The sequence below is a fragment of the Mytilus edulis genome, chromosome 11 (assembly GCF_963676685.1).
Source record: "Mytilus edulis chromosome 11, xbMytEdul2.2, whole genome shotgun sequence".
Lineage (NCBI taxonomy): Eukaryota > Metazoa > Mollusca > Bivalvia > Mytilida > Mytilidae > Mytilus > Mytilus edulis.
Window position 1 is genome coordinate 5,082,910 of NC_092354.1, and position 13,325 is coordinate 5,096,234.

Consider the following 13,325-nt stretch of genomic DNA (forward strand, 5'->3'; position numbering starts at 1 on the left):
AATATATAGTTACTCTTTTTTTCACTTGTATTAAACATGTTAACTAATAAATGGATGAAAGTAAGGTTTTTGAAAAACTTTCTGTAAATTTAAGAATGGTAATGGTGAATGTGTCAAAGAGACAACAACCTGAACAAAGAGCAGATAACAATAAACGTTTTTACACTTTTGGTATTTAGCTGAATTTTGTCTCCAAATGACCTAAGACCGCCTCCGAATAAACTTTTGATGTCGAGCAACAATCACTTTTTTATTATGACGTCAAATTTTCTGAATTATTATGTCAAAGTTTACGAGAACCTGTGTGATTCTACGTAATGGTGAACAAATTTGCATAATAGTGTAAATATGTCTATCGATAGCCACCAATATGTCTTCAATGCAGCGACAAACTCCCGCAACCAGAGGCGTGCTTCAGCTGGCCCCTAAACAAAAATGTAAGGTAGTGCTGTGATAATCAATATCATACTAATCTCTGAGTCTGAAATATACACAAGAAACTATATTGAACCTATAATTAAATCTTCTTCATCTAAACTATGGTCGGATAGTTGTCTCATTAGCAATCATACATTTTTGTACATTTCTTAAGGGCCACAGCGGGGATAAGTTAACCAAGTCCTTTTTAAGTTAAGCGTATCATTATATCTTTAATTATTTTAACAACAAGTCAAACTTGCTTGTCTTGAATAAAAAAATTATGATCAAACTACAAAGGTACCAAATCTTTGAGAGTAGTGTACATTTCTACCATTCTACTGGTATACAGGGATGAGGGAAAATTTTAGAAGCTTTAGGTTGATCTTACCCCAGGCAGTTGAAGGAAGTCAAATTTGGAAAGATGTAATTAGACGTAAAATGTACGATATAATTTTTTTATACGACCGCAAAATTTGAAAATTTTTTCGTCGTATATTGCTATCACGTTGGCGTCGTCGTCGTCGTCGTCCGGCGTCAGAATACTTTTAGTTTTCGCACTCTAACTTTAGTAAAAGTGAATGGAAATCTATGAAATTTTAACACAAGGTTTATGACCACAAAAGGAAGGTTGGTATTGATTTTGGGAGTTTTGGTCCTAACATTTTAGGAATTAGGGGCCAAAAAGGGCCCAAATAAGCATTTTCTTGGTTTTCGCACTATAACTTTAGTTTAAGTTAATAGAAATCTATGAAATTTTGACACAAGGTTTATGACCACAAAAGAACGGTTGGGATTGATTTTGGGAGTTTAGGTTTCAACAGTTTAGGAATTAGGGGCCAAAAAAGGGCCCAAATAAGCATTATTCTTGGTTTTCGCACAATAACTTTAGTTTAAGTAAATAGAAATCAATGAAATTTAAACACGATGTTAATGACTACAAAAGGAAGGTTGGTATTAATTTTGGGAGTTTAGGTCCCAACAGTTTAGGAATTAGGGGCCAAAAAGGGACCCAAATAAGCATTTTTTTTGTTTTCGCACCATAACGTTAGTATAAGTAAATAGAAATCTATGAAATTTAAACACAAGGTTTATGACCATAAAAGGAAGGTTGGTATTGATTTTGGGAGTTTTGGTCCCAACAGAATAAGGGGCCCAAAGGGTCCAAAATTAAACTTTGTTTGATTTCATCAAAATTGAATAATTGGGGTTCTTTGATATGCCGAATCTAACTGTCATGACTGTGTATGTAGATTCTTAACTTTTGGTCCCGTTTTCAAATTGGTCTACATTAAGGTCCAAAGGGTCCAAAATTAAACTTAGTTTGATTTTGACAAAAAAAGAAATCAGTTAGGTTCTTTGATATGCTGAATCTAAAAATGTACTTAGATTCTTGATTATTGGCCCAGTTTTCAAGTTGGTCCAAATGGGGGTCCCAAATTAAACTTTGTTTGATTTCATCAAAAATTGAATAAATGGGGTTCTTTGATATACCAAATCTAACTGTGTATGTAGATTCTTCATTTTTGGTCCTGTTTTCAAATTGGTCTACACTAAAGTCCAAAGGGTCCAAAATTAAACTTAGTCTGATTTCAACAAAAATTGAAATCTTGGGGTTCTTTGATATGCTGAATCCAAAAATGTACTTAGATTTTTTATTATGGGCCCAGTTTTCAAGTTGGTCCAAATCAGGATCTAAAATTATTATATTAAGTATTGTGCAATAGCAAGTCTTTTCAATTGCACAGTATTGCGCAATGGCAAGAAATATCTAATTGCACAATATTGTGAAATAGCAAATTTTTTTTTAATTAGAGTTATCTTTCTTTGTCCAGAATAGTAAGCAAGAAATATCTAATTGCAAAATATTGTGCAATAGCAAGATGTTTTTTTAATTGGAGTTATCTTTCTTTGTCCAGAATCAACTTAAATCTTTGTTATATACAATATACAATGTATATGCACTTTTTACTACCAACTGATAAATTATAATAAATAACATTCAGTGATAACAAGCAGTTTTTTTTTACATCTTAATATTTTATGATGTATTTAAATGAGTAGTTATTGTTGCAAACTCCATTAGAAATTTTAATTGAGATTAGTTTTGGAATAAGGGAAAGGGGGATCATGTGATTAAAAAAATTGGGTTCAATTTTTCTCATTTGAAATTTCATAAATAAAAAAGAAAATTTCTTCAAACATTTTTATGCCCCACCTACGATAGTAGAGGGGCATTATGTTTTCTGGTCTGTGCGTCCGTCCGTCCGTCCGTCTGTCCGTTTGTTCGTCCGTCCATTCGTCCGTCCGTCTGTCCCGCTTCAGGTTAAAGTTTTTGGTCAAGGTAGTTTTTGATGAAGTTTAAGTCCAATCGACTTCAAACTTAGTACACATGTCCCCTATGATATGATCTTTCTAATTTTAATGCCAAATTAGAGTTTTTACCCCAATTTCACGGTCCACTGAACATGGAAAATGATAGTGCGAGTGGGGCATTCCTGTACTGAGGACACATTCTTGTTTTGAGAGGATTAATATTCAACAGCATAGTGAATTGCTCTAAGAGAAAACAAAAATTTTAAGTTCATTAGAACACATTCATTCTGTGTCAGAAACCTATGCTGTGTCAACTATTTAATCACAATCCAAATTTAGAGCTGAATCCAGCTTGAATGTTGTGTCCATACTTGCCCCAACCGTTCAGGGTTCAACCTCTGCGGTCGTATAAAGCTACGCACTGCGGAGCATCTGGTTATTTATTGATTTATGAAGTACAGCCGTGAATATATATCATGTATATTTGCGATTTAAATTTTGAAACACAAGGAAATATTCAAAAAGGTGTTTGATCAGATGTACCAGTAAAAGGACAGTGGTCATACAATGAAGAAATACTATAAAACAGTACAGCTCCATTCAAATATGGTCATGTCTGTCACCTTTTGACTCTGGGACAGTTTCTATTCTTAAGCCAAAATAATAAAAGTAATATGATGAGACATAACTGCATCATTGTGCATACAGGTATTTATTTGAAAAAAGTGTTAATTTTAGAAAATGTTAGTTATTGATTTAACTTTTAGTTGATACAAAATCTGTGGATATCAACAGTACTATTATATGTAGAAACAAATAAATATCTATTATTATATCATATATATATATCTTTACAAAGAAATTTTTATTTTGTCTTTACAGAACAGAAATCCTTAGATACATATATAAAACATTATGAAGAGTTAGATTACAGTACGACAGATCTGCATCAATCACATTTACGTACGAAGCGATCGTTAAGTGATAAAAAGTTGAGATTTAGATTCAATGCTTTCAAAAGGTAGGTTTATTTATTTGTATCATAAGGGACGACATCAAAAGTTCAATGAAGGATAAAAAACTTAATTCTCATAGTTTTTTCACTGACCCCCCATCTTAACTTAATTTGGGAAAAATTGATTGACCAATTGGGATATATGTAAAATCGATTTTAGATTAACAAATCTTGCAGCAATGTTGAAATCCCCCCACACCCCCCACCCCCAAACTATTTGATTTAAGTTTGTTATCCTACATCGATCTTTTGATGTCGTCCCTAAATTATAAAAAATTTCTGTAAGTTGAATTTATTGATGCACAAATTTCTTTGATGTTATAATACAGCATAAAATTTCCATTACTTTGAATTTTCTCACAAATTATAATTTGATTGAGCTTGAGTAGATCATGTTCTGCTTGAGTAGATTAGGGCTATTCTATTAAAATGTTTGTTGGAGGTTAGGAAGGGAAGTTTTCTTATTGAATGTTGGTCATCGGTCTTTTGCAGTATAGGCTATTAATGTATCACTATTATATATGCAGAATTATCTTAAAAAAAGTTTTTGGTTGTAAGGATATTTTAAAAGTCCCTTCCTATTCTCCCACATACTTTTAATAGAATAGCCCTATGTTTACAAACAGTGCATGTCAAAAAGTCATCGGATGACTGAATCTGTATTTATAAAACATTGTAAAACGAATGTCATCATTAAAAGCCTAAAGACAGATAATTTCACCACCATCTAATAACAAGATGTAAAAAGAATTACTCATAGAAATGTTTTTTTTTTCACATTTATATCTTTATCACATTTTTTCAATTATCTGACAGCTGTCAAATACATCGTTCAATAAGTTAGTTTACATAGGAAGTTTTTACAAATTCTTTAACAACAATCATTGACAAATTAGTGTATTATGTATTTTTTCACATATAAACTACATTAAAAAAACAGTTTGATGGCTTACAATACTTAAATCTGAATGGGGAAATATTGGTGAGAAATGAATTTATTATTAGTTTTTTCGTTTGAATTGTTTTACATTGTCTTATCGGGGCCTATTATAGCTGACTATGCGGTATGGACTTTGCTCATTGTTGAAGGCCGTACGGTGACCTATAGTTGTTAATGTCTGTGTCATTTTGATCTTTTGTGGATAGTTGTATCATTGGCAATCATTACACTTCTTCTTTTTTATATTAAATCTGAATGGGGAAATATTGGTGAGAAATGAATTTATAATAAGAAATGAGCAGGAAATTGTTGAAGATAGGAAAAAATTCATATACATGGTAGATGGAGAACAAGAAACTGTTTGCATCTGAAATAATTATATTAATTCTGCATAATTGATAAGAAACATATGAATAAAACTATCAAAACTGTAGCTACAAAATTAAGGTTAAAGTTAATTTTGCTATCATTGATTATATGACAGTATGAACTAATTAACCCTCATCCCCCTTTTAACCATGCATGCATGGCGAACCTTCCTCAATTGGATTTGTTTTCCTTTCTTTTCAATTTTCCAGAATTCAAAATTATTCTAGATTCAAAAAGTTCCTCGTGTGATGTGTCAAAGTTTTTTCCAACTACATTAAAGGGAAATAATAAACTTGAATAAAAAAAGGGGAGACAATTAAATAGTAGTATTACATGTATTGGATCACCTCTAGACAATAGCTTGAATGTTAAGGATGTACTTAGGTGAGGTTAGGTAAAATTTAAGAAATTAAGAAATTAAAATTGATACTATAAGCTGGTAGAGCATCAATTAAGGATAATGATAAGCTAAACATATTGATAGGTCATGGACCTCCTTTTCGAGATATTTGAGATTTAAAATATGGCGGGAAAAGGTTGACTCTGACTTTTACCTTATATTTGCATTGGTATTATTTGGGTCTCAAAACAAAAGAAAGAAAATCAAGAATCTTCTAAAATTTTGGTAAATGACCTTTCATGAGCTATTAAATCTTATATGAAAAAATAAATGGGTGTTATGGGGCAAAATATTTTACATTGTATTGTATGGAAAAACACCAAGGAGTCCGAACATTTGACACAATTTCCAAAACCTCACCTAAGTACATCCTTAATTAATGTTACAACAATCTTTGATCAAACATAACACTGTAAAGTAAAACCTATTACATGTATCTACCTTAATCATATGTTTTTAACAAAAAATTGTTATATTATTCAATAATATTTAATTCTTCTTCTGTGTTTCAGAGATTTTAATTTAGTATTAGAGCCAGACAAGTCAGTTTTTACAAAAGATGCCTGGTTAGACAAGCATGGTCCTTTAGATACATCACATATATACAGAGGAACAGAGGAGGGTTTGTATTTGTCCTATCAGACATATACATTTTGTAACTGAATATGAAAATGAAGATGTGGCATGCTTGCTAATGAGACAAATCTTCACATGAGACCAAATGACAGAGAAATAAACAACTATAGGTGACTGTATGACCTTCAAAACTGAACCAAGCCCATACCACATAGTCAGCTGAAAAAGTCCTTGAAATTACAAATGTATTACATTTAGAACAAATAAACAAAATTAATGTACCAAAAAATGAAGGAACAGCAAATATGATAAACAGCAACAAACGACAACCACTGAATTACAGGCTCCTGACTTGGGACAAGCACAGACATTCAGAATGTGGCAGGGTTCAACATGTTAGGGAGATGAGCTTATTTGGCCCTGTTAATCAAGAAAATGAAACATTTCTTGATGTTATTAATATAATCATACTTTTTTAACATTCATGACATTAGTAATCAAAAAAAAACCCTAAAAATGTGAATATCAACTAAGCATTGTTAAAAATTTGTTTTATTAAAGCACATGTAAATGCATTCAACATTTAATTCTGAAACTGGAAAGTGGAATACTTCAATATATTTCTTTTTATTATTTTTTCAGGGACAGGAGGCAGCAGTGTATTTGGTTACATTGTAGACGGACATTTTCGTGGGTCCGTCAGAATTCCAGAGGACACTACATATCATATAGAACCTGTTAAACGATTTATTGGTAGAGTCAAGGAGCTTCCTAAATCACATACTATTATTTATAAGGAGGAACATATAGATTTAGACCCACACAGGTAATAAGATATAGAATCAAATTTATTAGTAGGGTTAAGGATCATCCTAAATCTAATACTATTATTTGTAAGGAGGAACATATAGATTAAGACCCACACAGGTAATAAAATGTTGAATCAGATTTATTGGTAGGGTTAAGGAGCTTCCTAAATCTAATACTATTATTTATAAGGAGGAGATTTAGACCCACACAGGTAATAATCCACAGTAGCTGGTGGCAGAACAAAACAATACATTCTCTTGTTTTGATTTTGTCGTTTATTTTACTCACACATCCTCACTCTTAATATTTTTAGAAGCTGAAGCTCAACTGATTCATACAAATATTTCTGTCATACTTTTATTGAATACTGCTGAACAGAAAGCCAAAGAATTTGGTCAGCAGCATCAAGGTGTGGAGTTGTATTTTATTCTCACTATTTAGATCTGTCCAACATCAATCGATAGTTACTTCATGTTTGCAGATACTTTGAACTTTTTTTCGATTTATTATATATTTGTTATGAACTTAATTTAAGCTTAATTTAAGTATAACAAAAGGTTCTTGAAAACAATGTGCAATGAAAAATCAGTACACAAAAATTGCTTAATATTAAGATGTGGTAAGAGTGCCAATGAGACAATTCCAGAGATCAAATGACATAGAAGTGAGCAATTATATTAACCTTTTGTGATACTACAAGCTAAAATTAAAAGGTAAACAAATCAACCAAATATATTTTAGTTTTATTGTATGATATCACTTATTTATTTATTGTGTGTCTTGCTTGTAAATGTATAAGTATATATGTAATTGTTAATGTATAATTGTTATTCTCTTGTAGCACCATACATGTGCCTAAGTTGTATTACTGTGGATTCATTTATTTTTTCATGTGTATCAATTTTCGTGGATTGAGGAAAACTTACTCTTTCGTGGATATTTGGATGGTTTTGCCAATATCTGCATACAAAGCCTACAAAAAATTGGCAATTTGTTGAACATGCAAATTCGTGGTTTACCAGTACACACGAAATCTACGAAAATTGGTATACAACGAATAATAATGAATCCGCAGTAACTTGTCTTGTCTTCTGTCTTGGGAATGTGTCAAAGAGACTTAAAGCCACCAGCTCCCTCCAATGAGATATTCCAAAAGGAGACAGGCTTTAACAAGCCCCTAAACATGTATACTATTTCAATGAATGAACTCCACACTAAACTGCAAAGTCAATAAAAAAATCAAGAAAAATCAAGACTAACAAAGGCTTGAAATTCCTGGCTTGTGACAACTGCACAAATGCAGGGTGATTAAACAAACTTTGTGACATACCAATAAAATTGAGAATGTAGATTGGGAATATGTCAAAGAGACAACAACCCGACCAAAGGGCAGAAAACAGCAGAAGGCCACAATGAGCAAGGACACAGTAAGAAAATCCCTCACCTGAGCCTAAACTCTCTGAATGATGAAGTAATACCCTGCTATATGCCATCCTTCACTATTTATGTCATGACTGATTTATATTATATTATAGGTTAAGAAGAGAAGCAGAAAATGCCCTTGCATCCTGTGGGAATGGTAACAGACAAGTTCATGAATGGATGGAGACTGTGGCTAACTCAGCTGACACAGAAAACTACAGAGTCAGAAGGGTAACTGCAATAAGTTTTACAGCTGATTTGCTAATGCTTGTAGATTAAGACTTTGGTTTGCTTGCATGCTTTGTTTGTATAAGCATTTGTTCATGAATTGCAGTTAAGTTTGGCAAACAATTTAGATTTATCATTACAATGCTTGAGAAAAGTTCAATATAAACAAAGCAAGCAATCCAACCAAAGTCTTAATCTGAATGCATTAGGAAATTAGCTCTAATATATAGTTTTGTCCATATGTTATTCCTCATATTTAAGTTTTATATAAAAAAAAAAGAAAAATGATATAATTAATGTCAGTTGTTTAAATATTTTTTGAATTTATGTAATTTTCTCCAATTACATGGCATAATTAAGTGTTGAAAAAGTTACAAAAATACTGAAGTCCAAGGAAAAATTCAAAATAAAAATTCCTTTATCAAATGACTAAATCTAAAGCTCAAACACATTAAACAAATGGAAAACAACTCATATTCCTGACGGTGCACGCATTTCCAATTTGTGGAAGTAATGGATTTTACTCAGTCAGGAGACTTACTGGAATAAGTGATTTTTAAATCACTTATTTGAGTAGCAAATTCAAAGTTTTGTCACAAATTGGGATTTTGTAGTTTTTTCAAAATTTTAAACACATAGGTTTAAATAATATCTTTTAGTTAGTAAAAAAAAAAAAATATGAACTTTTTGCTTCTTTTAAGTAGCAAGGTTTATGCATTTGATGCTATGATTTAGCTGAAAATTCTATTTTAGTTGAAAAAATGCTATAATAATGGCTTCACATTATGAACTGATACTTTCTTAAAAGATTTTTCACAGCAGTGGGAGTATTTTTCCTGTGAAATTCAAGGTTTCATCTTTAAGATTATGTAATAAAATTCTACTGTTCACGATAAAAATTTCACTGTTCGGGGGTGTTGAAATTAGTGGGGGTTATTAATAGAAGTGATTTTTGGGAAGGAAATTGAGGTATGATACTTAAACAAGTGATTTTTATGTCATTTTCTTAGATTCAGTACAAGGTCATCACCTGAAATGACCTGGTCATGCTAGACAACACAGATTTGGTTCTGATAAGTTTAGAAACACAATTAGTCCCTAATTAAAGCTACAATAAAATTAAATCACTTCTTCTAGTGATTAATTTGTACTTCTTAAATAGGTGATTATTAAAGAAAGACAACTCTAACTTCCAACCTTTATGGAAATAATGTTACTTGAGTCAGTGATTTAGTAAGTCCCCTGACTGATACTTGGTTTTATAGCTAGCAAAACCTCTCATTTATATATAAGTCATATTGCATTCCATAATCTTAATAACTATGCGTGATCAAATCAAACAGAGTTAATAGTAAAAACTGTAAAAACCTACAATATATAAATGAACTGGATGTATTTTTCGTCATCAGCCAAAACCCAAAGCAGTTCTGTAAAACATTGGCAAGACCCATTCATTTATCATACAAATATCAGAATACTGTAAATTCAGAAATTATTACTTGCATTAATTTATTATTGCGATTTTGACATTTCAGAATTAAATGTGATTGAATTTTTAGGATTTTGAGAAAAATTCTGTATAAATCATATAAAATATTTCAAAATGTTAAAATTATTGCATTTACAACTCTGTCACAATTTTCGCAATAATAAAAACCTCGCAATAATTTCTGAATTAACAGTAATACTTACAGCAAACTAAATAATATGGTCATGATAGTATGTATTTACATGTAAGTAAAACTTCTTTTTTTTTTCAGTCATACTCTGATGATAAGGAGGCATTTTCATACCATAACAAATATTCTGAAGTTCTAAACAGAGAGAAGCGTGCACCACTTGGCGATAAAAATGCATGCTTTCTGTTCATGCAGGCAGATCCAAAATTATTCAACAAGATAAATTCAGCTTATAATGTAAGTAAAAAGTTTTATTGTGATTGAGCTGTCAATATGATTCTTCTCCCTACAATAATTGTCTTTTTTAATGCACTTTTAAAATGTTTACATTTGTTATTCCTTAAAAATACCCAAGTTGAACATACCGTACAGTTGGTCATAAAAAACCAGGGCTCATGCTACCAGGCGACTAGGGCGAAGAAATTGCTTTTCTGGCCGTCACTTCCCTTTCCCCAACCACCAAAAGCGAAAACAAGTCGCCCTGTTGTTGATGATACTGGCTTTTAGTCGCTGTCTTCATCGGACATTTTCATTTTTTACTAAGTTGAAGACAATCAATTTTTTATTGATAATTAAAGAAATTCATACATTAATGATTAATTTTCTTAAGAAGAGAGGTAGAAGCATTGTCTTTACAGTGTGTAGCAGGTTATTTAATAAAAAGACAACTTTTTATAACCTCACACACTTCTGGTGCTTGTTACTCAAAAACGTACATCAACCTAACCTTCAGCGGCAAAATAAGTTTGTTACTTCATTTGAACATGATCAAAGTTGTCTCCAGTAAATGTTTAATCAATTTATTGCATTAAAAATGTGATGTTCCTTTCCAAATAGCTTGTCAAACATCGTTTATTTTTGTAAATTTTCATGCATTTGTCCTCCATTGACTGTTACATGTGTTACTAACTATGGATCGAAACTGGACCAACTATGACAGAAATCCGTATTTTTACAATGATAACTACGAACGCATGGATGACACAGATGACAGAATATTGATCTTAAAAGGGACAATTACGCATTCCACACGCATTAACAGACTTTTGGTTACATCTAATTGATTAGTGTATATAAGGCCAACTAAAATTAATTAGTAGATTTTCATCCAAATTTTTGAAAAAAATGGGGCGGGTGGGAGGATTTTATTTTTTTTAATTTTATTTCAAATGAAACCCTCGTCATGAGTTTTTCATACCGCGGGGTATATGCTAGTGGGAAACAAGCTTGTATAATGTATATACATGCTGTATAAGGAATCCTACACTATTTTTCAAACTCTTAAAATAAAAATCCCTGATTGGCAACCACTAGCTGTTATACATGCAATTGCCGCTTTAGAAACCTATTTATAGTAGACATCAAAAAGAAGAGAAATGCTCTCTTCAGTCGTCAGTTAGACTACTAGTATACCTACACCACATTTATTTTGCTTTCTAAGCAATGGTTTGTAGTCGTCATAAAATCAATTAAATGTTTTGGTACAATTGTATGCAACACAAGTATTACGAGTACAGAATAAAATGTAAACTCAGTGTTGAAAGAAATTATGATGTAAAACATGAACTTAAGCAAAAAATTAGTTGTGGCTTAATGACTAAATTGATGGTAGGGACAGTAACAGAGGGTGTTTGCTGTTTGTCAACAAAAACAAAAGCCATGGGTGAATAGAAGGGCTTGTTATAATTAAAATGCGTGTTTGTCGACATTTTTTTCCCAATATACGGTCATAATTCAAACAAGTTCGTGCTTATGTCAATTTCTTTAATCCAGTCATGGTTTTTTGTACCAATTTGTTCTACGATTCTTGCGCTTTGAATATCATTCACAGTCCAAATTTCCTGACATAAAGTCATTGTATAAATAAAGAAAAAAACACGATTTTCGATTCACTTGTGACTACCGGTGACCACCGCAATTTGCGTTCAAGGACAAGGTGTTTTACTCGTAACTCGAATATTTCATGCCCTTCTCGTTATCAATCTCTATTCTCGGTAGAGGATGTTGTCATCATAGAGCAGCAGAATATTTCGACTTAATCATTTTCGATGGGATTACTCCGGCGAAGAACTACAAAAAAGAAATTTAAAACAGGAAGTTTCGAATGAAACAAAATTATCGATGGTTCCTGGTAACGGACATGACCAAAATCCGGAAATCGTATTTTTGTTAAATAAAAAAAATCGGGGCGGGACGATCTCAGAGGGGCGGGCGGGGATGAAAATCTAGCAATTAATTTTAATTGGCCTAATTCCATATAATTTATATGGATTGTTTCAAAATATTGATTAAAGACAAAGTTGCTTTACTCTGAGACTATTATACAAATTCAATTTATAATGGCCCAGCTAAACTTTGTATATATCTTTTGATAAGAAACACTGAATTTCATACACACCATAGTTTTTAATTAAATTGTAATTGATATATCATAATTTCTTTACCTTTTTGATATAAAAAATAATTTATTTAGTGCTAGATATTTAGTTTGTAGTTTCTCACAAGAACCTAAACTTAAACAACTTTGAATTTGAACTGTTATTTTGTATACTCAGATATAAATTGAAACAATATAAAAAGGATATTATTTACATATGACCCTTTATACTATAGTAAAATCCAAACATTGTACCGCACCGCATGAATGAGCACTTCTCTTTCAAATCTCACCACTTCTCCCTATCTGTTTCAGAAAAAGAAATCACTTCTCCCTATGATTCTGAAGTAGTGTGAGCCCTGAAAGATCCTGACATGAAAAATATGAGAAAATTGATGGCATAATTTATAAAGCTTATTTGATAAATTAAAGGAAGAAAAATACCATTTTAATCCAGACATTTAAAATTTGTTCTCAACTTCCCTATTATATTTTAGAACCCTTGCAACAACTCTTTGAGGGGTCCGTATGTGGCCTGTTGCAAGGCCAAATTTCTGTCCCTATCCAATTTACCCTCATTTTCCAGTGCCAGTCTAAATTTCCCCCGACTATCATCCCGAATGGCCTCTATTATGACAAGACCTACCTATTGTATTTATTGTAAACTTGTTCTCGTCCTGAATATGCATGAAATATTTGCCACTGGACGTTAAGCAACCAACAATCAATCAATCAATCAATCCCTATTATATTTTAATATTTTCAAATTTGAGTGG

The 13,325-nt window shown here is 31.7% G+C and overlaps 1 protein-coding gene across 6 annotated transcripts in view; it reads left to right on the forward strand.

The window, feature by feature from the left end:
- The window catches only part of LOC139493916 (disintegrin and metalloproteinase domain-containing protein 10-like), a 60,194-nt gene that overhangs the window by 10,277 nt on the left and 36,592 nt on the right, over positions 1-13,325 (forward strand). For 5 of the 6 annotated variants that reach the window (XM_071282075.1, XM_071282076.1, XM_071282077.1 and 2 more), the window contains exons 2-6: positions 3,616-3,754; positions 5,970-6,079; positions 6,676-6,859; positions 8,379-8,496; positions 10,254-10,409. In XM_071282075.1, coding sequence (XP_071138176.1) covers positions 3,616-3,754; positions 5,970-6,079; positions 6,676-6,859; positions 8,379-8,496; positions 10,254-10,409 — 707 coding nt within the window. Of the gene's footprint in view, positions 1-3,615; positions 3,755-5,969; positions 6,080-6,675; positions 6,860-7,042; positions 7,055-8,378; positions 8,497-10,253; positions 10,410-13,325 lie in introns of those variants that run through there. The other variant, XM_071282080.1, reaches the window with a different exon arrangement.